This window comes from Pocillopora damicornis, chromosome 3 (genome assembly GCF_964200805.1).
Source record: "Pocillopora damicornis chromosome 3, jaPocDami1.2, whole genome shotgun sequence".
Taxonomy (NCBI): Eukaryota; Metazoa; Cnidaria; class Anthozoa; order Scleractinia; family Pocilloporidae; genus Pocillopora; species Pocillopora damicornis.
Genome location: NC_142672.1, coordinates 13,090,798 through 13,112,792, shown reverse-complemented (window position 1 = coordinate 13,112,792; position 21,995 = coordinate 13,090,798). Strand labels below are relative to the sequence as shown.

The following is a 21,995-nucleotide window of genomic DNA, read 5'->3' as shown; positions in this document are numbered from 1 at the left end:
GCAGGCCCGAGCCTAGTCCGGTATACTTAAGGTACAGAAAGGGTTACAGTTATTTCTGCGAGCAGCTGTGATCCTATCGGATCCTTGTGTTTGCGCAGAGCTTTCTGGGATCGCCAGGGGTCAAACATTGCAAGTGGCAAAAGGTTGCTTCGACGTCCCAAAAACAATTTTGGAGAGATTTTTGAGAAACGGATTTAGGCATTGTTGTTTCGAGAGATATTAGATAGCTAGTTATGTAACGTGTCGAGACAATGACGATTGTACAATAAACCTTCTTTACACTTCCCTCGTATCAAATCTAAATCCTAAATCCATTTCTGATGAGACAGCAGCGAATAAGCGTTTTTCTCTCTCCAAAACCCTTTTACCTCCTGTCGAAACAACCTTTGGCCATATTTATTTAGAATGAACTTCAGCGAAGGTTCGATTGAACATTTATTGGAGTGATTTTGCGTACAGATCATTTTGATGTGTAAAAGATTTCACATAACGATAAACGATCTCATTACGTTATAATAATAGATTAACAAGAAATTGTTCGAAATAAACCGGTGATAATAAACTGAACACTAACGAAAATATTTTTGAGATTGAATGTCCTTTCGAAATTCGAGAACTTTTTCAGACAATCAAACTTCCTTTAGTAACTTGCCATGTTTGATCCCCGGCCTTTGCTAGGATCCGATTACAGGAAAGTCATTCAATTCCTCAAGAAGTGGCTGTTATTTCTCAATTAAAAAAAAAACCCGGTCAGATAAAGGAAATATTTCTAGAACAGAGAACGTTGGAAGACTTAAAGGCATGTGCTGAGTCATTTCTGTTTGTGGGGGGTTTCCGCATTCAATGAAAAAGTGAACGACAATATGATTAGACTCATTTCAATTCATTTAGTAGCCTTAATACAAAGTTACATAGGCGCGTTGCTGACAATAATATAATGTCGTCAATGCAGCTCATTCACTGGAGCCGCAACCCGCAGTGCTTTTTTTAACTCGATTAGAGGAAAAACCTTTTTGTAACATCGGCCAAACTCTTGCTTTTCACAATCCTTTGGCTTTGCTCCAGTGTAGTATTCACAGACAAGCTTCAGCAAATTTCTTTGGGCCATATTCTGAATCTTTTCAGTGTGCTTTCCATTTACGGTCACCCACGGAACGTACTGGTGCTGTGGCTCTAACGCATCCGTCATCGCAGCCATCTTGTGTTCCAGTTCGTTCCCCAAAGGACCACTCACGCAAGCTTCGATTGAATCATAGTCAATTTTCAGAGACTTGGCACAGCTCTGGGCCACTGTTGTAGGTTCTTCAGAACCCTCGATATTCTTCTCAAAGCAATAAACAAAAGGTAGCGATGCCGAAATGTCCTTGAGGAGCGAAATGGCGCAAGTCTCAATGAGATTCCCCTCGCACTCTTTTGGCCCGTGTTGGCACTGAAAAACCCACTTGTCTCCAATCTTTCTTTCCTCGGCATTTCCATACGGGACAAGTGTCAGGTTTATTATATCGCTGACCTTGAGGTACGTTGGATAAAGCTGCTGTCTGATGAATAATTGGCAGTCAGGACACAAACTCTCGTAATACAAGGCCAATTCTACTTTTGGTGCATCGTCAGGAAAGCTTGACGCAATGCCAGGCATAAGGCAAAGGAGACTCCACGCCAAAAGTCCGAACATGGTTGAGTCGATTTGATGCAGTGAGGAAAATGTGATGTGCTATCGATATGTGTTGCTGTTTACAACACCCGGATAGTCTTTATTCGCTGAAAACGTCATAACACGTGTTAAATTTCAGTCACAAGACCATGTTGTTTTTGTTGTGTTAAGGCTTGCTGATCACGCATCTCATTAATCTGATTGCGATGAAAACCTTGCCCTTTAGGACTTGTTGTTTTTGTTCGATTATGTAACCCTCAATGCGTACAAATAATACTTTTTCAGGAAGAAAAGCGCCAAACTAGCAATCATAAAAAGGGGGATAGAATGGGGAACACAACAGCACATAAAGAGTCTTTTTTTCCGGACGAAAAACTGAAAAACCTTTCGATTAAAAAATCCAAGATATTCGATCCGAAATGTTCTCAGTACAACTTTGACTAGTCTACATGGCAATGAAATTCTGATGTTTAAGTATGTGCGCTAATGGGGGAAAACTTCATTCGTTAGGATGATCATCAGACCGCTAAGCCAATGTTACATATTGAGGGGCTAGGAACTTGAACTTGTTCAGGAAATCAATTTAATTCTACTACGCTTCCAATGGATATATTGAATGAACAAAGTTTTTAAAAGCTCCTAGCGTCTTGATCCCATGACCCCTGGAGGAGAGGGCTGACCATAACAGTTTTACACCATTGTGCTTTGATATGAAGGCCACAAGGAAATCAGTGAATTCTGTTTCCCCAAGGTTTCCACAGCGAAGAAAAATACATTTTCCGAACGCAGGGTAGCACACAACTTTACTGCGGTCTCAAGATGCACGATATAAAAACTTCTGGTTGTTACTTCCCTAGGGACCAGTGAGATTTTACCTATGGCACGTGACACGTACAAACGTATTGGAATTGGGAGGAATAACAAGGGAAGCAGAGAGTTTCGTTTTGCTTAAAACCCTGAAAGTTTACGGAGACGAAGCCGAGGGGAAAGGTGAGGTTTTAAGGAAAACAAAACTCACCCTTTTCTTGAGGTCAGTCATATTGGTGCTATGCATGGGTGAATTCTAGTAGACATTATTTCAAATTTCTACTTCCTAATTTTCGCTCGTGTTCGACTGGCGGGTAGCCCTTGTCATGCTCCTGGTTGGTGGAAATAATTCCAAGAGCAGTTGTGCAGAAAACGGCGAAAGTCAGGGGAAGAAAAACCCAGTAGCGGCTGCTTCCGTGACAAACAGGACGGTTCTTTGTCACTCGCCCTCTTCCCCTCTCCTTTTCAAAAACCTAGTTCTGAGCAAGTTATGAGGCCATTAAGTGTGTGACAAAAAGGCAGAGAAATAAAATCAAATAATAAAGAAATGGATAGTGAAATGCAAAGATGTAAGAAAGAAATTAAATATTTGATGTGTTAAGTCAGATAATCCCGAACGTTAGCTTGAAATCAGTCATTTTCCTTTTTACCACAAAAATTTCCAATTATGTGTAAAGATGAGTTAGGAGGAAAAATAAACTAAATGGGTAATTTCTTGAGCAAACCTAAGATATTTGCAGAGGACTTGATATGCATGGGGCTGACAACAAAACTATAAAACACAAAGTCGATTTATCCCAAACGTCAGCTAGAAATGTCATTTTGTTTTTACCAGAACAATTTCCATATTAATAACTAAGTTAACCATTCGTTCGACTTCTTGAATGAGGCGACATTATTACAATATTACTTTGACAAAGCTTATTTTGATTAAGAAATCTTTTCCTTAGAGAAACTTACAGCCTCGGGGATTTTAAGTTTCTAAATATACAATTTTTTTAGGTGCACTGCACCTTAAAACACGCAGCACAACTGAAAGGTCCAGAACAAAACGCATGATTTTCATTTTAGTAAAATCTCGCGCAATTAATGTTTTGTCTTCATTGTTTGACAATTTTCGTGAGCAGCTGGACTTCTGGGCTTGTTTGCGATCTGAGCCAAGATTATAATAAGAGTTCTGCGTAATGATTATTATTGCATGTAGTTGCGTTCGGCGAAGTAACAACTAAACCATTCACGGATATTTGACAAACTTCAGCTTATCCACCTCCGCTATATATTCTGCACGCCAAGCATTAAAACAGGTCAGTGAGTTATTTTCGTATATAAGGTATTTTCTTATCGGTTTACAAATGGTTTAATCTTTTGCTGCTGAATTTATCTCACACTTAGTTAATAATACATGGGTAAGGACACTGAACGACAATCCTTTTTATCCTTCATCTTGGTTTTCGCAAAGTGCACCTGTTTCTAGTCTGATATGGTTGTCTGGAGATCGATGGAGTGATAACTGATAGAGAATGTTATTAAGGAAACGGTGAAAACAATCCCTTCCAGTTTAATAGCTCGGTTAACGAAAGAGTACCAACGGCGCATGATGAAATATTTTAATTATTCATACTGCCTTCGCCTGAAGCGAGACTTTTTGACAAATATAAGATGGAGATTATTCCAACAACTGATGAACGGAATGTTATTTACCCTCTTATGAAAATCCCAGAGAAAAAAGTTTTAAAAAAATCTGAATGGGAAAGGCTATCCAAATTGTTAACTTTAAACAATAAATTTCAGTTCAGTTTGATATTCTTGGATAAAATTGTCTCCGGCAGGCAGTATATTGACGTTGTGAGAGAGCAGCATGTATTAGAAGAAACATTCACATATCAAAGTCAAAAGCTCAGTCTCATTCCGCACTCCAGTGTAAGAGTCAGTATTTACTGATTAGAGGTTTTTCGTTGGGGCAAGAAAGTATCCTATGGAAAACAATTAAGAATACTCGAGCAAACAACTGATCTAAAGCCTGCAGGAAAGAGAATCATTGCCAGGGCATCTTTAGTGGGCCTTCCTCATCTTCCTTCTTCAAAGAGATTTCTGTCAACAAAGAGAACTTCGCAACAACTAGCAATCATTAATCTGTTGTGATGAACGGCACGGCGTTAGAAGAAACTTCAGACTTCAGAAATACTTGTTAGATATGTACTCCAATCAGCCTGGTGAGAATTCAACCCAACAAAGTGATCACCCGCTTGTTTGTGTGTCAAAACCATTATCCGTTTTTATCTTCGTTATCTATGCCGCTGTTTTCTTTCTTGGGGTGTTTGGGAATTTTTTGGTCATATTCATCGTATCCAGAGATTCCAAGCTGCATACGCCATTTAATTACTTAGTTGTCAACCTGGCTGTTTCTGACACGTTTGTTCTGCTCTTTTCGTTGCCGATTGTCGTATTCAGTGAATGTTTTTCATGGCCTTTTGATGAGTTTCTATGCAAGTTGTCTCGTCCATCGTTTCTCATTTTTACGGGTGTTTCTGTTTGCACGATGGTAGCTCTGAGTTTCGAAAGATATCAAGCAATAGTGCATCCTCTGGCACTAAAAATGACACGTGGGAGGGCGTTTTTCATCATCGTGTTTGTGTGGGTTTTGTCGTGTTTTGCATTTGGCCTTCCAAGGTTTTTTGTATTTGGACTAACAACTGAGAAAGGAATTTTACAGTGTGACCCAATCAAGCAGAGTTTCGCCATAAGGACAGTGACGAAGATATTCCGGCTTATCATGACGTTAATTTTGCCTTGTATCGTTTTATCATGGGCGTATAGCCGAGTAATGCGCAAGCTTAGAAACGAGCTCGCCTTCATTGCAGACGCATTTGCATCACGTGACATAGAGAGGATGCGAACCACGAGGAACATCAAAACAATGCGCCTACTTGTAATAATTATTGTCGTGTTTGTCGTTTGCTTTTTGCCTTTCAACATTGTCACATTATTTGGCAGTCTCCCTGTGTATGCCGAATGGCATTACAATGAAACGATCGAGAATATGTCCCGGATGTTTCAAGTGTCTCACAGCTGCTTCAATCCCATGATCCTCTGTTCACTGGGCTCAGAATTTCAAAAGGCTTTGAAAGAATTGTGTGTATGTTTACTCGGCAAAAACGTGCTGAAAAGCAAAAGAAAAGCCTACGTTTTACCACAAATTCGGCAAAGTCGTACTTCGACGTCGCCGGCAAACACCAATTCATTTGATACCAGTTTGTGACTGCTGTGGAGTTCTTGTTTGATAAACATAATTTTACCGGCAAGTAAACAATAATCGCCCGGTTAGCTCAGTCGGTAGAGCATCAGACTTTTAATCTGAGGGTCATGGGTTCAAGTCCCATATCGGGCGCTTTAAAAATTTTTGTTAATCAAAACTTGAGTTGTTCCTGTAATGGATGATGGAAAATAAAAAAGAACTACAAATAATTTTTTTTCACTATTCCGTGAAGAAGCCTTGTATATTTGGTTGAAATTTGCTATGGCTTTGACACCAAAATCAAACAATTGAAAGCAAAACAATTCTTCTCTCTTTTACCTATAAAACAATCCTTTTGTTTATTCAACGAAAATCAAGATCGGCAAAGAAAGCCTTACATTCTTTTATTGCCTTAATTGAGTTAAAATGGTCTACGTCAGAGTAGTGGTTGTCTTTGGTCCGTCTTAATCTCGTACCCAGATCCACAGTGTAGGATCTTGCAACCGCTTGGCCGTGAAAGATTTCGATATGTACGAGACTAGGTCCGTCTGATATTTTGTATTTGATGTCATGTAAAGAGTTATTGTCTTTGCCACAAGGTGATTTCTTCTGCTGTGAGTTTGAGATCCCATATGATATTAACCTTGAGTTTATAACGATTCAGTAATCATAAAATTTGATTAGATTTATTTTCTGTACGTAATAAAGAATCAAAGATTGCGGCTTATTTGAATGGATTTTAAGGGGTAAAAACTCACTCGTTTAAAGTACCATCCAGAGCTATTTCTTGCGAGTAATAATATTTTTTTTGACACGGCATGCTCTTACATTTTGTCCTCCCTTCTCAGTAGGTGTTTAAAACATTCTGAGAGAAACACCAGCCAGTGCCCTTGATCAGTCTTATTTATGAGTTTGTATGCCATGTTTAAAATGCTGTTCTAGAAGTTGATCCTCTCAAGTTTGACCGTGTTTCTGCCATGGATAACGACTGGTTACTCTGTTTTTCTCGACAGAACAACTTCTTAATCGCTTCTTTAAGTTCACGGTTATACCAAGTTAATACAATAGGGTTAATTGCTGAGTTTGCAAACATAAGACACAGAAACAAACGCATGAGAAAGCCTGGCACTTGAGACTTGAACTTACTTATGGTGAGCACTGTGAAGAACGGAAGCCAGCAAAGAACCCAAAATCCAACCAAAATGGCCACCATTCGCCCCGCTTTCTTTTCTCTCAAAGACGACGCTCGTCCTCTTACAGGGAAAGAATTCTTAGAATTTGTTTCACTGACTGCAGTCACTTCTAGTGCAGCTATCTGCCTGGCTTGAGTTCTTGCGATCATGTATATGCGATAATATGAAAACGTTATGAGTATCGCTGGGATAATGAACCAAATTAACCACTCGGCACTCATGTATATGGCTTCGTTTAAGATGTGCTCGTCGGAAGGCTTCGTTGTCGAACACACGACGCCTTCCGGACGCCAAATGAGTGGCGGGAACGCGAGACAAAGCGCAATTAGCCAAGTCATCAGTACAATGGTAGTAGAGCGATGGACAGTTAGGTAACGGTTAAAATGAAGAGGGTAGCGAATGTTTACGTAACGGACCAAAGTCATGGCGGTGAGGTTAAACACAGAAGCAGAACCGAACAATACTCCGCTAAGCAAGATAATGTAACAAACCGATGGGTGGATAGGCTTAAAGTCGATTATGACCTTTTCCACAGCTTGGTAAATAATGTCTGTACAAGCTAACATGAGATCGGCAGCCGCAAGACTTGCTACAAAAGCATTCCGAAGAGTTCGAAGATTGTGATTTGAGTATATGACGTACATGAGAAGGCCATTTCCCACGATAGCGAAGAGGGCCAAAAAAGAGAGCAAAATCGCCTCGAGCACTCTGTCGATTTGAAGTCCGTTGCCTTCGGAAGACTTGTTCTGAATTGCACCCGAATTTAGTCGTTTTGTCATGTTTTGAATGACATCCAAGCTCATCTTGCTTTGGTGCTTTAGATAAGCTATTTATTGTAGGGCGATGATCAACTTCTACTGCATGAGAACTCCGTTTCTTTCGACGTGTTCGTTCTGAATTGCGCTTACGTTTAGAAGCTTTGCAAGGCTTTGGACCAGTTCCGAACGTATCTTTCTTTCTCGCCTAAGGTCCGCTATTCACTGTTGTGCGGCGATTGAATTTCTGCCCTTGTCGTTATTCCACTGGTTCCTTTTTGTATAACCTGCACTTCTGTAATTCACAATTTAATTGAGTTTCTTGGTTTGCTGTATTTATACTTATAATAGGTCTAGGAAACCAACAAAACGAGTCGTCTTCTTCACCATAGGAACCACAAAATTAAAATTACCAGCGGGAGGCGTCCTTCTTCTCTCTCATTCTCTTTTTCGACCACTCTTTGATCTGATAGAAATGCCACCGGGGCTCTTGAAAACGAGTTTTTAAGCGCTTTTGTAATGGAAATATTCACTTTAATCTCCAGGATCAGACACTGTGAGGATGCCATAATAAAACATGTAGCTGAATAGACTGGGTAAGGATAATTAGAAAGAGATGTTAAAGCCTCGAAAAAGCAGGTGTGTTTGTCAACTCCCGTTGCAGTTCAATCTAAAATCAAAAAAACAATAAGTTGAATCAAACTGTGTTGAACCGATTCATGAACAATTCGCAGACACATTAGTCAGGAATCTTTCTGATAATGTTACCGTCAGAGAAGTTCAGTATTTCCCCCTGACTTTCTCATAGTTGGAAGTCGTTTCAGCGAAGTCAATCAGTGAAACTTATCTAAATCGACTTTAATTTAGATTTAATAAAAAAAGTTTCCTCGTGCGCCGGTGATTGAGCCTGTGGAGAATGTTGAACTGATTATATTCTTTATGTCATTAACATTTTCCCTGATAAACCTGTGTCAACAAGAAAACTAAGAGCCACATGAAGTGGCATTAAGAGTGCCTTGGTTTATTTTTATCAAAAAGTTCCGATACTAGAGCACGACGAGTCTCTTTGTCTGTTGCATGGTAATGGCAAACATAATTCTTTAAGAAATGCGGATTTTTGACCGATGATCCCAAACTACCATGAGTCCCCTTATCAAAACCATAATCACTTGTAAAACCAATAATTTAGGAAGAATTGTTTTATGTACAAATGGTATACTTTCGGTGGCCTAACAAGCTTACGCAAGTGCTGGTGCGTTTTCCTGACTGAAAATCACCGGTTATTTCTGCTGGGACATTGATTTACTTTAAGCTCCCACGTCGATTTGCTGTTCAATTCAATAAGTTTCTCCCATATGCAAAAGGAAATATAATAACTCATCAACAAAGAGTTCAATTTGATATATACTGCGGTGGAACTAACCTTATTTTGATCTGTCATCCGTTATAAGAAGTCAAACAATTGAAGCCTATTTCCTTCTGTTTTTTTCATATGTTAATTTACATGTTAACTCTGTGCCATTGGTTCTGTTCGCATCGCATACGAACGTTTCGTGATGTTTTTCGCTCGCAATTTTTTTTTTTAATCATCACACTTGCTGTGTTTTGTTCTTCGGTATATTCTGCCGATAGGCGAACCCAAGCCTCCTACATGGTAGTCTATACAAAAAAAAACTCCCTGCTGTCGCAATAAAAAATCTCGTCAAATTGCGTGTTTGCGAATTCAAAATCGTTTTGGGAAACTTCTGTTTTAATGATGCGCTAATTTGACCACTCTCTGTAGTTTTAATTCCACTAATTTATACCTGAATTAAAGAATGGTCTCCTAGATTCATAGAACTACATTTTTTTCTTGGTATTGGTAAAGCTGTTTAAAGCCCCGACTACGTTCAATAATGGGTTCTCAAAAGAGTCCGTTTTCGTCTGGCAACCTGGAAAAGACTATAACTGACAAGGAGGTTCGAAAACGGTCTCAAAAGTGGAGCATTTTGAAAAATCATCGTTTTGAGACGCTCCTTTTCGTGTGTGGCCAAGTGACGACTCGAAAATGTGAATGGAACCTGAATCTCAATTAAAGTATGAAAATAGAGTTGCCTGTTCTTCTATGTGATCTTACAATCCACAGGCTCCTTATTTGTAGTTGGTATGCTTTTACGTTACTCAGCTCCAACAAGGATAGTTGCATGCGATGAGAATTTTGTTGTTGTCGGTGTTGTTGTGTAAACCGGATCAATTCGCCATTATTGATAATTTGGAATTACTGATAAGTACCCCTCCTACTCCTCACCGTCGGGGATTTCCGTACATCGCATGAACTCTGTACATATCGACTTTTAGCTAATTAAAATGCAATACTAACCAATATCACGGTGCATTCAAAAAGACAATGTTCGTCATTTTCTGCAATGAAACCAAATATAAATGCGTACATTCTAAAGATTTTATCAATAACAAGATAAAGTTAAATATCTGCTTCTAGTTGGCGCAAAAATATGCACGGATATTTGTCAGCGGACATTATCTGTTCCGAGAAGTGAACGGTTTTCCGAGAGTGAAGTTCGAGGTAAAACTAGAAGAGTTACATCACATGTAAAAATCTTCTTCCTTTTTCTTTGCGGCGCTTTGAATCTGAAAGAGGTAGACAGCAGGTGTTCACGGGTGGACAGAGCGTGGTGGATTGGCTGTCGAAATGAGACTAAACTGATAAAACATAATACCTCTTTTTCTCAAGTAGTTAGCCAGATGCGACATAATCAAAGCCAGCTATGTCGAGGGGAAGACCTTTTACCTAGTAACCGAACAGTACCGCAAAGGTACTCTACATAAATTCGTGCTCTTGTGCGAGCGCTTGTATTCGCTTTATTGAACATTTGATCAAAATGTCTTTTCTCCTCGTATGGTCGATACTTTTAGTTTAGAGGCAGGTGGCGAGAATAAACAGCATAATCAACAGAGAGAATTTTCCAGTTCAAACAATAAATTCTCGTAGCTTCAATTTCGAATAATGTATAAATTTGGTGATGAGAGTTTACATGTCCATCTTTTATTTGAAGATAGTAAGGGCTAAGGCTTTGAATAATTTACAAAAAATTCAACACTAAAATTTAACTATACCAGTTCAACTTATAGATCGATAAATTATATTGCAAGCTTCGCTGCTATCGAATTTGAGGCGAAGATAGCAAAAATTTAAGATATGATAATTTATACCAGTTATATTTGGGTTTTAACTGCCCTGTTTGGATTTGTAAGCTGTTATGTTGGAAGTCAAATTAATCTCTCTTGTGAAAACGGCGTGTGTTCCAGGCAAGCGGATCAAGGACCATGTGTTGTTAGCGACGACCACGAACGCCTTTTTAGATGGGATCCAGTCAAGGTAAATAGAAACGACTTAACTGAATGGCAGTGTAAGAAATGTAGGTTTTATGTTTTAACAGTGAATGCGTATGGTATTCAGGGACTTTCGTCTTCAAAATTATCCATTTAGCGTTTTGAATATATTAGTGTCTGTTTAAAGTTCCCCGGACATACTCAGCTACACGTTAAAAGATATACACTTGTCACAATCCCGCATTACAGACATAAGTCGGGTGCTTTAGCAATGTTAAAGTCATTTGATATGTTTGACCGTGTACTCTGATCGTCGGAATGGAATTATCACGGAGAAGGGCTGTTGTTGGTATAAGTAGCGACTGACGTTTCAACAACCTTAGCGGAAGTCAAATCTTCACTTGACTCTGATAATTTCTTTGCCTGAGGTTGTCGAAACATCGGTCACCACAACTGAAAACAGTCCTCCCCAATGAGGAATAGCGTAACCCGAACGGTCAGACTACATGATCAGATGTTACCACTGTCTTCAAACTAGGTACTGTGAATCGAAGTCAAACATCTCCAAAATGAGGTGTACGTGTAGCCGTAGCCTGTATGTTTGGAGGTGGAGGGTAAGTCGGTTCTGAGGCCTTGAACAACAGCGTCGCGAGGGGAATGGAAAGAAAAAGAGGCCCGCGCGAGGCCTCGGTCCAGATTGAAAACGCACTCTACAAAACGGTCAACTACATGGGTTGATTTGTGCTCTTCATTTCGTTGACAGAGAGGTCACGTGAGGGAATTAGAGTTAGAGCCTGGGAAAAAATACAAGATGATAACTTTAGCCTCCAAACCTCCGGTGTTTGGTAAGACTTCATAGAGTAAAAGTTGAATATATTTTCTTATCATAAAATCAACTGTTCCTTTGTTCTTGTCTTTCCCATTAATAGAGTAGCTCCATTTTCTGCATTTAAAACAAACGCAACCCACAGTTCATCTATTTTCTCGGACGCAGGGCTAGCAATCCAAACTTCAGCTATAGAAACTCTTCACGGTGGCCAATTTAAAATCAGTGGATAAAGCCAAACAAGAATATTACCCATGATATAATGGATCACATATTTCATAATTGGCGATCTGTGATTTCTCGAAAGACTAATGACACGAACTTCACTATTTCAAAACATAAATGAAGCCTGTTTTTTTACTAACTACTTTTTAGTTATCTTTTTCATAAACAATCAGTGCACCCCAATCTCTTCTTATGAAGTCGCTTCATGCTACACAAAAAAGGGAGTACGCTCAGACAGCTGTGTGTTCGAGTCGGTCTCATATACTTACATTAAACCAGCAATAATTTGTCTCGCTTTCTTGGTTACCTTTTGCCTTTTTTTCCAAGATGCCCGGCCAGAATGGTTTTTAGTCTCTCACATGATACTGGACAGAAACTTGAAAGACAGCTTACGATGTAGGCTCATGCTGAGGCTTACTCCGACGGGTTTCGATAGCTCAGTTGAGGCGACCAAGACTATAATTTGCCTGAACCGGGATACCACTCCATCGAGGGTCACCCTCTTGCATTTCGTTAAGCTTTCCTAAAAGTTCGCTTGTACCATCTGTAAACCCCGGGGTGGAGAGGCACTTTGCGAATGAAGTGTTTCCAAAGATCACAGGACAATAACTCGGCAAGGCTCGAACCCTTCAATCAAAACTCCAGCACACTAGCCACCAGGCCAAAGCTATGACCGTATCTCCCACTTCTTTCATGAGCCACCTTGATGTGTGCGCGCGTGCACGTGGTTTATTTTCGGTGTCAGTTGGTACCAATCAGAGACAATATAGCCTTGATCGCGACGAGATTCATGATTTTGTAAACATTTTTAGTTAAATTTGAGGTAAACTTGTCTTCTTTTACAGAGCTCCCTGATTTTCTAAGCGAGGAGGAAAGTGAGCATATCATCGACCTAGCTGAAATATTTGGCCTTGAAAATAGCCTCATGCATACTGATGAATTTCAAGAACAACATAAGAAAGAAGTGAAAGGTAACGCTAACAATTTCACTGATAGTTTGTTCCAATAAGGAATAAGGAAATCTTATTCGTATTCTGTTTTTTCACACGACACTTTCGACATCGCCGATCATTTGCAAATGAATGACGCACGTTACAGCTCACGGCTGGTTATCTGTATGTTGACCGAACTATGTTATTATTTCGTTGTGAAATTTTATCTAGATCTAAATTTATCATAATTTTAACAAAATACTTTCTGCCATAAGGAGAAAAGTTGAAAGATTTTTGGGCGAACTCGTTTTACTGCAGTGGGCGAACTCGTAAAAGTGCTAAAGGCCGAAGTTGCAATGGGGCGAAAACTCCTCATACCCTCAGGAGAATGTGTATAAGGTTCGATTCCCCGTGAGGACTCAGATTTTTTCCTTTGTTTTACGCTCTTGACAAGACGAAAAATGATTTTTATGCGTTTCGATACAAAATTAAAAATTTACTATTTTCCTGCTTTCGTACCAATAAATTTTTACTTATTTACTAGGGCACGCAAGTGGAGCTGCTGGTATATATCTAAGCTGGGACAAAAATCAGGATAAGGAGATAACTAAAGACGAGGTTGTGGAACTTTTTCGATGCCATTCTGTACTAAAAAGATATATAAATTATTTTATGAGTCTGGCTGTTTATTTAATAAATTCCAGGTAACAATTTCATGACGGGAGAATTCTTTAACAATCAAACGGGTATAAGAAATTTAGAGATTCAAAACGTAATGCTTGAAATTTTTTTTTGTAATTAAATGACTTCTTTTAGAGCAATATATTCTGATAGGTTCTTACTGCAACATCTGGAAGAAAGCAAAACCGCAGTGTTTTCATTATTTTCCATTATTTTTCATATTTTAAGAGTAACGTTTGCTAGAAAATTATTCACTAGATAGCTGGTGAAATAAACGGTAATTTTTTGCCCATGTCTATTTTCATCACCTCTTAATTTCAGGTAATTCACTTTTCACGGAGATATAAGTTTCTTTACATGACCCCTGAGGAAGTCGACGACATGTGAGTACGACTTACTCCGCCTAACACAATCACGTAGATAGCTGCCTCGGATATCTTGAGCCGCGAAAGTAACCATCTTCTTCTGGTCAATCATGGTCATGCCACGCCGAACCCGAAATTTTAATTTCCGTCGTCCAAAACAGCAGGCATCCGGAGAATGAAGTGATTACTCATCGAACTTTCGCGGTAAAATAAAATTCGTCGATTTTCGTCAAAAGCCGCCAAAATCAAAGAGGTCGCCTAATTTTACCCTTATTGCTCAATTTTACCACAATACTGCATTTTTCTTCAGTGCCCACGCAATCCCTTCCTTTCTTTAAAAGAGAATCTTTATTCAGACCTTGGTCCGTGAAACAAAGGTTCAAAAGAAAGAATAAATCAGTTAGCGCTGCATTATGCATTAAATAAGGGCCGAAATCGGCCGCACTGCCAGCCAATGATCCACTGGTTTTGATTGTGGAATCAAAACTTGTACCAAATTTCACTTTGCCTTTTCCTCAGGATAAAGAAATTGAAGATCAGAGAGTTTGATGATGGTATGCTCGTGGTTTGTTTAAAACTTTTATTTCTTTGCATATGTAGTTTTGTCTACCTTTCAATTCTCACTTTTTTTTTCCTCTCCTTGATTATTCCTTGGATATTTTGGGAGGGTTATTTATTTGTTTGTTTTTATTTCTTGGCACTTGTTTTTAAATCTTGTTTGTGAACCGAATTCTTGCTATTGTTTACTTGTAGGTAAAGTCACGATACAAGAATTTCGTAAACTACCAACGGCTGCTATGGACGACTATATGAACAAGCTGAAAGAATTATCACCAGTTCACCGTGAACGAAACAGCCACCAAACCTGGCTACATCAGGGAAAGTTTGCCAGTAAAATTATGCAAAGGTTACGAGAAAGGTGAAGTTAAGATATCACTTTCATGCATGTCTTTTCGTTGTTGTTGTTGTTACTGGGAAAACTGAGATAGGATATTTCTCGGCTTGTCCACAATGGGACCCTGTCAGTTTTGTTAATTATCAATTTCTGATCAAATTAACATTAAGACTTATTCTTACACAGAATAAAGAAACTAACAAGGCTATCTGATCGTGTCATCCGTGGAAGTGAACCTTTACAAGTAAGATCTACGGTGTTTTGACCCTTTACACCCTAAGATCAATATGCATATTCTCCATGCTGTTCTCTAAACATTTTCCCAAGGTGCTGAAACGCAGGATTTGTTTAACAACCACAAGCTTCTTTAGTTGCTGATCACTTCTCGTGACCTTAGTGTTTGATTCAGGGGTAACATTGAAGGAGAAATAATATGTTAATCTCTCTTAGGTGCTAAGAGTTAATGCTGATTCAGTTCCCACCCACTTGGTTTTTTACAGACAAGAGAATATCCAGTAATTGATGATTCTTAATCTCCCATACAGACCTCACTCTGAGGGTAATCCCTTCTGGGCTATTTCATTCCAGTTTTTATGTTTGTAGTTCCCAAAAAGATATAAGAATAACCGAGCGACCTTTAAGGTGAAGTTCTCGCTCGTTCGACATCCCATTGGGCAATTGTTCGTTTTCACCTGAAACACTAATTCAAGTAGCATGCATGATACAAGTAAAGTACGAGTACACTCTTCTGGATCCTTGATGCTTTCTTGCAGTTATTAGAGATTTCATCAATGGCACATTTTTAGCCCCAACTACGGAGAAATCTCCCTTTTTTCTATAAAGTAAATACTTACCGTACAAAGTTTGGTCTCAACCTTCAGGTGGTGAAGTACGATGAAAATGGCCATTACAATGTTCATCACGATGCTCAGCCAGTGGCTACTCACTCGCACCTCAAGTGCTGTCACCTGAACGTCACCAAGATACCAGCTTGCAGACTTTGTAGGTTAGTTAAGTATTTTCTCGAGAAAAGAGCACATACTGCCCATGTAAGGGCCATTGCGGCACTAGAGAGGGTTTGAGTGGAAGAGTAGCGCTCAAAATCGGTTTTGATATCCCACTAAGAACAGAATTGGGTAAAACTGATTGTGATAAACTGATAACTTACTAAAATTCTACTGAATGAATATCAGAAACTTGCTGTCCAAATGGAAGTTAAACAAATGGTCTGCCCCCTCCTCTCGCCTAATTCCGTGGAGTATTATTAAGAGAACTGAAAGTGGTGAATTTTTGCGGGATTTTATTCATTGTGCGGTGGAAATTTTTTTTTTCCTCTGTGGAAATGTAGCTTTGCGGATCAAAGACGATCCACAACATCTGCAAAAATTTAGACCCGCAAAATTTTCATGCCACGCGGTATTCCGCCCTTGTGTGACAGACAATCTCAAGTCATGCTCCTTTTCGTTTATAGATATATTACTATATTGTATTACCTAAATGACGTCGAGGAGGGTGGAGAAACAGCTTTTCCAGTTGCTGATAATAAAACCTTTGATCAACAGGTCAGTGATAAAGTGACTCCAAAATTACAGTGACTACTAACGCCCTGCAAGTAGTAAAATAGTAAACAAAAGCCAGGCGGCAACTCAGGCGCCGGTAAAGATACAAACGACAAAATGGCGTTGATTTTTACTTTTGGATGTGACTGATTGAGAAGCAGAACTCGCGCAATCTCCAAGTTTTTCCTCACGTGAACAAGAGTTGCTTAAACTTTGTGGGGATTTTGTTCTTGTTTCTGAATTTGTTAAGTTTGTGGGATTTGATATCTGGGCTAAAAAAGGCTAAAACTGCTGAAAAATGTAGCTGTTCAGCACAGAAACTTAAGCTAATTTAAGCCTGTTATTGATGAAAATTTTACGAGCATGATGTCTAATGAGGAGAGCAGGGATGACTTTGTTATCAAAGGCACTCGCCTACTACCCGCTGATGCCTAGTTACGATTTTAGAGCGTGGCATCAAATGTGCATTGAGTTTTTATTTTTAGTTCTCGTCCTTGCACAGATACTTTCTCCTATTTTTTGGTTTTCCTCTATCTATTGAATTGACGAAGAACCACTCTTTAGTTGCACTGCGGCTAAACTCCATTTGATTTTCGCCAGAAAAACGGTGAAATCTCAGACAAACGGAGCACAATAGTAAGAGTTTCAACGAAGATACTTAACGACATTCTTTCTTACATTTTCCCGCAGTTGTACATCAAAACCATGAGTGATGATTTATTCAACTTGATGGAATTCTGCCATGCCGCCAGACTAGTGGTCCCCCCAAAGCGAGGCAAGGCTATCATGTGGTATAATCACTTCGTGGATGAAGAGACTGGCTGGCTGGGAGAGAGGGACGATTACACCCTTCACGGGGGGTGTGGTGTGCAGAGGGGAATCAAATGGATTGCAAATAACTGGATTACTGCCCCTGACGCACCACTTGCGCATATAAGAAGTAACTTTGAAATCAAAGAAGAAGAAGAAGAAAAAAACTTTTAATTTATGAAATTTTGAGATAAAAAATTTAGCGCCTATTTGGCATTTTTAGACAGTGATCATGATTTAAAACTCTGTCTTTGTTCTAGTGGATTTGACTTTCAACGTAAATCATGAGAGGACGGATATGGCTTTTACTGCAAGTATCATCTCCCGCAGCGTTATTTCCCCGGGTCTGTTGGGAATGTGTGAAAGCATGTCAAACTGTAGGGGATCAACTTATCATCGCTAGTTATTGGGGTCCTGGTTAGTGTTGTAATGCGACTCCATAACCTTTCAAACTATAGAGATCAATGTGTCATCGCTCGTGAATGGAGTCCTGGTTAATTTTATGAATGTCGTAATATGATTCTTTAATCTTAACAAAAGACTCCATTCTTTTGCATGTTGTCCTGTTGTCTTAACCGGCTTTTCTACGACATATTTGTGGGTATGCAGCCATACCGTATGGTGAATAACTAAAAGCGCTTTCCAGTAGCCTGTTGGTAAACGGCTTTCTCTCAGATCTTCACGGTCAATTGATTTCGTGGGCGTATCGAAATATCGAGCCAGACACCCTTAATGCATGCGTACTTGTCTTCAATTATTCTGTCAAAAATACCATTTACATTTCGACCATGTCTAATCAGCACGACTTATTTAATATGAGAGGAACTAGCACTGTGAGAAATGTTAACTTGTAGAGGTGAGTCAGTGGAGTTACGGTTATCCTCCCACCTTTAGATTTTTAGCGCGAACATAGCTTACATACACGGATACACAGGATAGGTACGAGATGAGAGATGAATATACAAAAATGTTTCAGGGATGAGGCCTTCTGTGCCACTTGGCGCGAAGAAGTTAGGTGAAGGTGAAGTTGCCACAATGAAACTTAATAATTGAAAGAAAATGTTAACTAACATATCTTGGTTTTTCAATCATTAATTTTAAGAGAAGGCTTTGGCTTTGGCTTGTGAAAATGCTTGCAAATAGATCATAAATTTTAGAAAAAGGGAAAAGTCTCTGCTTAAACTCAAAGCCTAAATGCTGACTCCTAGGTTCAAGCTGTCAGTGTCCTAATACAAAGTTTTTTGAACCACAGCATCCTTGTTTTATTCCTAAGTTAATTTTTGGCCTTTGCCAGTGGACTGCAAGAGTTATTGTTACAATAGCAAACAGAAACTGGCCAAAAGATGAGTCATCTTGGCAGTCCTGTTGATAAAAGATGTGACATCTTCACAACAGGAATACTGATGCGCTAAAGTAACAATGGAAACAGAATGTTATCTTGCATATGCCTAATTCTATATTCTTGATTATTTTCTTCTTCCTTTCTTTCCCAATATTTCAACTACAAGAAGGCTTAGGCTCAAATAATTTATTATACCATTTTTGACCACATTTATGTCATTCTAGATCTCACAGTGAACACTAATGTAATAGGGAACACAGTTGTGTGGCAGATGATAATGATCAAATGAATAAGTCTACTGAATTCATTTAAAAGTACTATGTTTACACACTAGATGGACAGTACCATTGACACGGATAAGTCTCAAAACAGGTCAAAGCCTATCATTTGGTCAGATAGAAACACACCCAAACTACTGTGTCATGCACCAGGTCTGTTAGTAAGAGCTATTCTTCAGGGTTCTGATATTCAAAATTACACCAGAGTTAAGATAGTGTGCACTTATTTCTAAGAACTCAGAAAACAACACACCAGAACAGATGGGTTCTCAAGGCAACCCACCCAGTTTTAACTTTGTTTATTTACTTTTAGATATGTAAACAAGTTATACTTGGTTTTACTTCCAATTGGTCAAGAAATTGGCATTAATGTCTAACAATGGAAAGCCAATATGATGATAATTAGTTATTATTACAGAAAACTATACCATAAAATTTGACACTGAGTTACTGAAAACAACTCATACTTCATAATATGGGATTAACACAAACATGCTGGTACACATTTTGCAATTTATTTTCCAATTGTATACCTGGCCATCCATCCAACATTGTGGCCTTTCTGTGCTGCTGGAACTGTTTTTGTGATAAATTTTTTTTGTTTTTAATTTACTGTGGTGTGACTTTCCCTAATCCCACTGCTAACTGTGGAAGAGGGCAGACTAATACAGAGGGTTTCCACCAGCAGCCTACATGCAGTTTTCTTTTTGTTTGATATAAATAGCATAATAATAACATAATTCGTCATAAATAGCTCCTTAGATAACTGAAAGAATATTGCCAATTTCAGCAGTTCATAACATTTGGGTATTACACATAATCTGTAAAAATCATGTTCTTTGTTTCACTCTGCCTGTCTCATATAAAACCAAACTTCAGAAGTTAGGTTCTGGGACCCAGAGCCACCATCTTGGATTACATATTAACATTGTTTGATTTGAGACCACAATGAAGAAAGCCTTTGGAGTGAATGTGAGCTAGAGCATCTGTGATATCATGACAAATGATCAGCCAGTCTTTGCTTGTCAGTGAACTGTTAACTTTCTCTAATAAACCATTGGATTCTTTGCAATACAATAGTTTACTGACTGTTGCGGATGTATTTTCTTCCGCTTTGAACTCCATCACTAGAGATATAGGCTCTCTTTCAAGCTGGATTCCTATTATTGCAGGAATGTTTTTGTGTGTGAGAGTCTACATGATTTGTGCCTCCTTTACCATCTCTTTAGTGCTTTGCATCAGATATTGTTTTTCTACCACAAGAACGTTTAATCTTTTGAAAGATTTTAAAATGCACCGGCCATATGAACCCTGTCCTAGTATTAATTCCTTTTCACTGATTGGTTGAAGCTCAGATGGATCAATTAAATTAACAGTGGCAAATTTGCTACTGGGTGGTCCTGATTTTGTATTCCTGTCTCTAATCTGGAATAAAGTAATAAACAGAGGAAAAGTGAAGCTGGTCAGCTTAATAAGCTTCACATGCTAGATTGTGTAATAAGTGGTAATAGGACTGAGTAGTCTTTGGTCTGTAATCATATGAGTGATAACAAAATCAGACGACTGCATAGTGGAAGTACAATTTGTCTATCACGAGTGTGATTACAGACCGAAACGAATGACACAAAGTCCTTTTACCAATTAATCATAAAAATTACAATTTCCAAATTAAAAAGAACACTTAAATATTGTCATTGCTCAAGGGAAACCAATTCTCTGTTTCAAAGAAAGCCCCAATTTAGGAATCTGTACACTGTTTCTATGGTGATTGAAACCAAGGTTGTGATTGATTGATTTAAACCACAACTTTGAATGTGATTGGTTGACTTAAACTACAACTTTGAATGTATTTGGCTTATTGAACTGTCCAACAACAACTTGGCAAGTGAATTAGTGGAAAATAGGAGTTTTTAAAACTAATCACAATCGAGGAAATTGTAATTCCTATGTTAATAGATTTATTGATAAACTTTATCCCTTTCATATAATACAAACAGAACTTTCCAAGATTCCCTGACTATAAGGTACTGACCTATCCATGATAAAAATAAAATTTCCCTGATGAAATGGATACAAAATGTCCAGTCTCCTCTTCTTCATTAAAACATTGCTGAGATCATCTGAAATATTTCTTCCAGCATGGTATGAAACTCAGTGGTGTAAAAACTTTAATTTCCCTGACTTTTCCCTGACCTTGAAATTTCTATCCCTGGCCATTTTTTGATCCGTGGTAACCTTGGTAGGGCAAGATCAACACTACATGGCAAGATGGAAGGGAAAATGCTCAAAGCTCAATGACTGACCTTTTCAGACGAAAGTTTAGCCTGTCTGCTTGGCAAACAGAAATGAATGAATTCCCGCTAAATCATTTCAGAATGAGGCAATTTCGGATTCCTTGCCTTATTTTACGAAAATGATTGTAGTTTTTTTTTCATTTCATCATAAAAAGGAGAAGAATTTTGAGGGCTACACTCTCCCCTCCCCCTATGAGTTTATGTTGAAGTCAACCCCAGGACGTTTTGTACAATGCAAGACAATGCTAGTTTGATTACGTTCAGCGTCAGTTCGGTGATATCGTTTTTTGTAACCAACTGCTCATTTTCTGATATCTATTTTATTCTGTTTTGACGCTAACCGAGTACCTACCTTGGTTTTGTCCAGGGTCTTTTTATTCTGTTCGACTAATGCTTTCCATTTGCTATAATACATTCGCGCCAAGAATATGCATCTCTTTCCTTTTGTGTTCTCATTTCTCTGTTCTCCCTTTCCGTTCACGTTTCCTCCTTTGATTTCGCATGCTGCGTTTTTTTTCGATTGTACTTTCCCGAGATCGTCGTGGCATGATTACTTTGCCAAGCACGCGCTAAGCGCGCGCTTTTTGTTGGCGATCGTCTTCGGTACTCGATTCCCTGTGGCTGAGTTTGTGCCCGCGTTTCCATACTGATATAATGTTGTAGAAAATTCTAGTGGACAGCGGCCTATCTCAACGGGATAAAACGATAAAAATTAACCGGAAAGCTTTGTTCGCAGTGAATGTACAACTACGAAGAATTAATGTGGATGAAACAGGGTACAAGGTTTATGCAAGGACTACCAGAAAAAAAAAAAGCA

At 38.8% G+C, this 21,995-nt stretch overlaps 3 protein-coding genes, 1 long non-coding RNA gene, 1 other non-coding gene and 1 pseudogene across 7 annotated transcripts; 3 read left to right on the top strand and 3 right to left on the bottom strand.

The window, feature by feature from the left end:
- Window positions 1-422: 422 nt before the first annotated feature.
- LOC113674263 (gamma-interferon-inducible lysosomal thiol reductase pseudogene) lies at window positions 423-3,177 on the bottom strand (annotated as a pseudogene). The gene has a single exon (XR_016184804.1). The product of XR_016184804.1 is annotated as a gamma-interferon-inducible lysosomal thiol reductase pseudogene (transcript).
- LOC113674259 (G protein-coupled receptor 83-like) lies at window positions 2,151-6,415 on the top strand. Its single transcript, XM_089199746.1, has 2 exons — window positions 2,151-3,762; window positions 4,288-6,415. The coding sequence occupies exon 2, from the start codon at window positions 4,653-4,655 to the stop codon at window positions 5,715-5,717; it is 1,065 nt and encodes a 354-aa protein (XP_089055872.1). The 5' UTR covers window positions 2,151-3,762; window positions 4,288-4,652; the 3' UTR covers window positions 5,718-6,415.
- On the top strand, window positions 5,774-5,846 carry Trnak-uuu (transfer RNA lysine (anticodon UUU)). Its single transcript has one exon. It is a non-coding gene; the product is annotated as a tRNA-Lys (tRNA).
- On the bottom strand, window positions 6,364-7,689 carry LOC113674257 (alpha-1B adrenergic receptor). Its single transcript, XM_027190732.2, has one exon. It carries the CDS (start codon window positions 7,687-7,689, stop codon window positions 6,619-6,621), a length of 1,071 nt encoding a protein of 356 aa, XP_027046533.2. The 3' UTR covers window positions 6,364-6,618.
- A 494-nt stretch (window positions 7,690-8,183) lies between these two features.
- Window positions 8,184-17,541, top strand: LOC113674252 (transmembrane prolyl 4-hydroxylase). Of its 2 annotated transcripts, XM_089199745.1 has the most exons (12): window positions 8,184-8,237; window positions 10,948-11,017; window positions 11,735-11,816; window positions 12,868-12,993; window positions 13,499-13,572; window positions 13,957-14,018; window positions 14,520-14,554; window positions 14,754-14,919; window positions 15,082-15,139; window positions 15,777-15,901; window positions 16,367-16,457; window positions 17,145-17,541. In XM_089199745.1, exons 3-12 carry the CDS (start codon window positions 11,783-11,785, stop codon window positions 17,436-17,438), a joined length of 1,065 nt encoding a protein of 354 aa, XP_089055871.1. In that variant the 5' UTR covers window positions 8,184-8,237; window positions 10,948-11,017; window positions 11,735-11,782; the 3' UTR covers window positions 17,439-17,541. The 2 variants fall into 2 exon arrangements, with proteins under 2 accessions (XP_089055871.1, XP_027046527.2); XM_027190726.2 differs by lacking the exon at window positions 8,184-8,237 and having other exon boundaries at window positions 10,459-11,017.
- A 1,596-nt stretch (window positions 17,542-19,137) lies between these two features.
- Window positions 19,138-21,647, bottom strand: LOC149048286 (uncharacterized). The gene is made up of 2 exons (XR_016184805.1): window positions 21,531-21,647; window positions 19,138-20,309 (listed from the first exon to the last, which is right to left on the bottom strand). It is a non-coding gene; the product is annotated as an uncharacterized LOC149048286 (long non-coding RNA).
- Window positions 21,648-21,995: the final 348 nt, after the last annotated feature.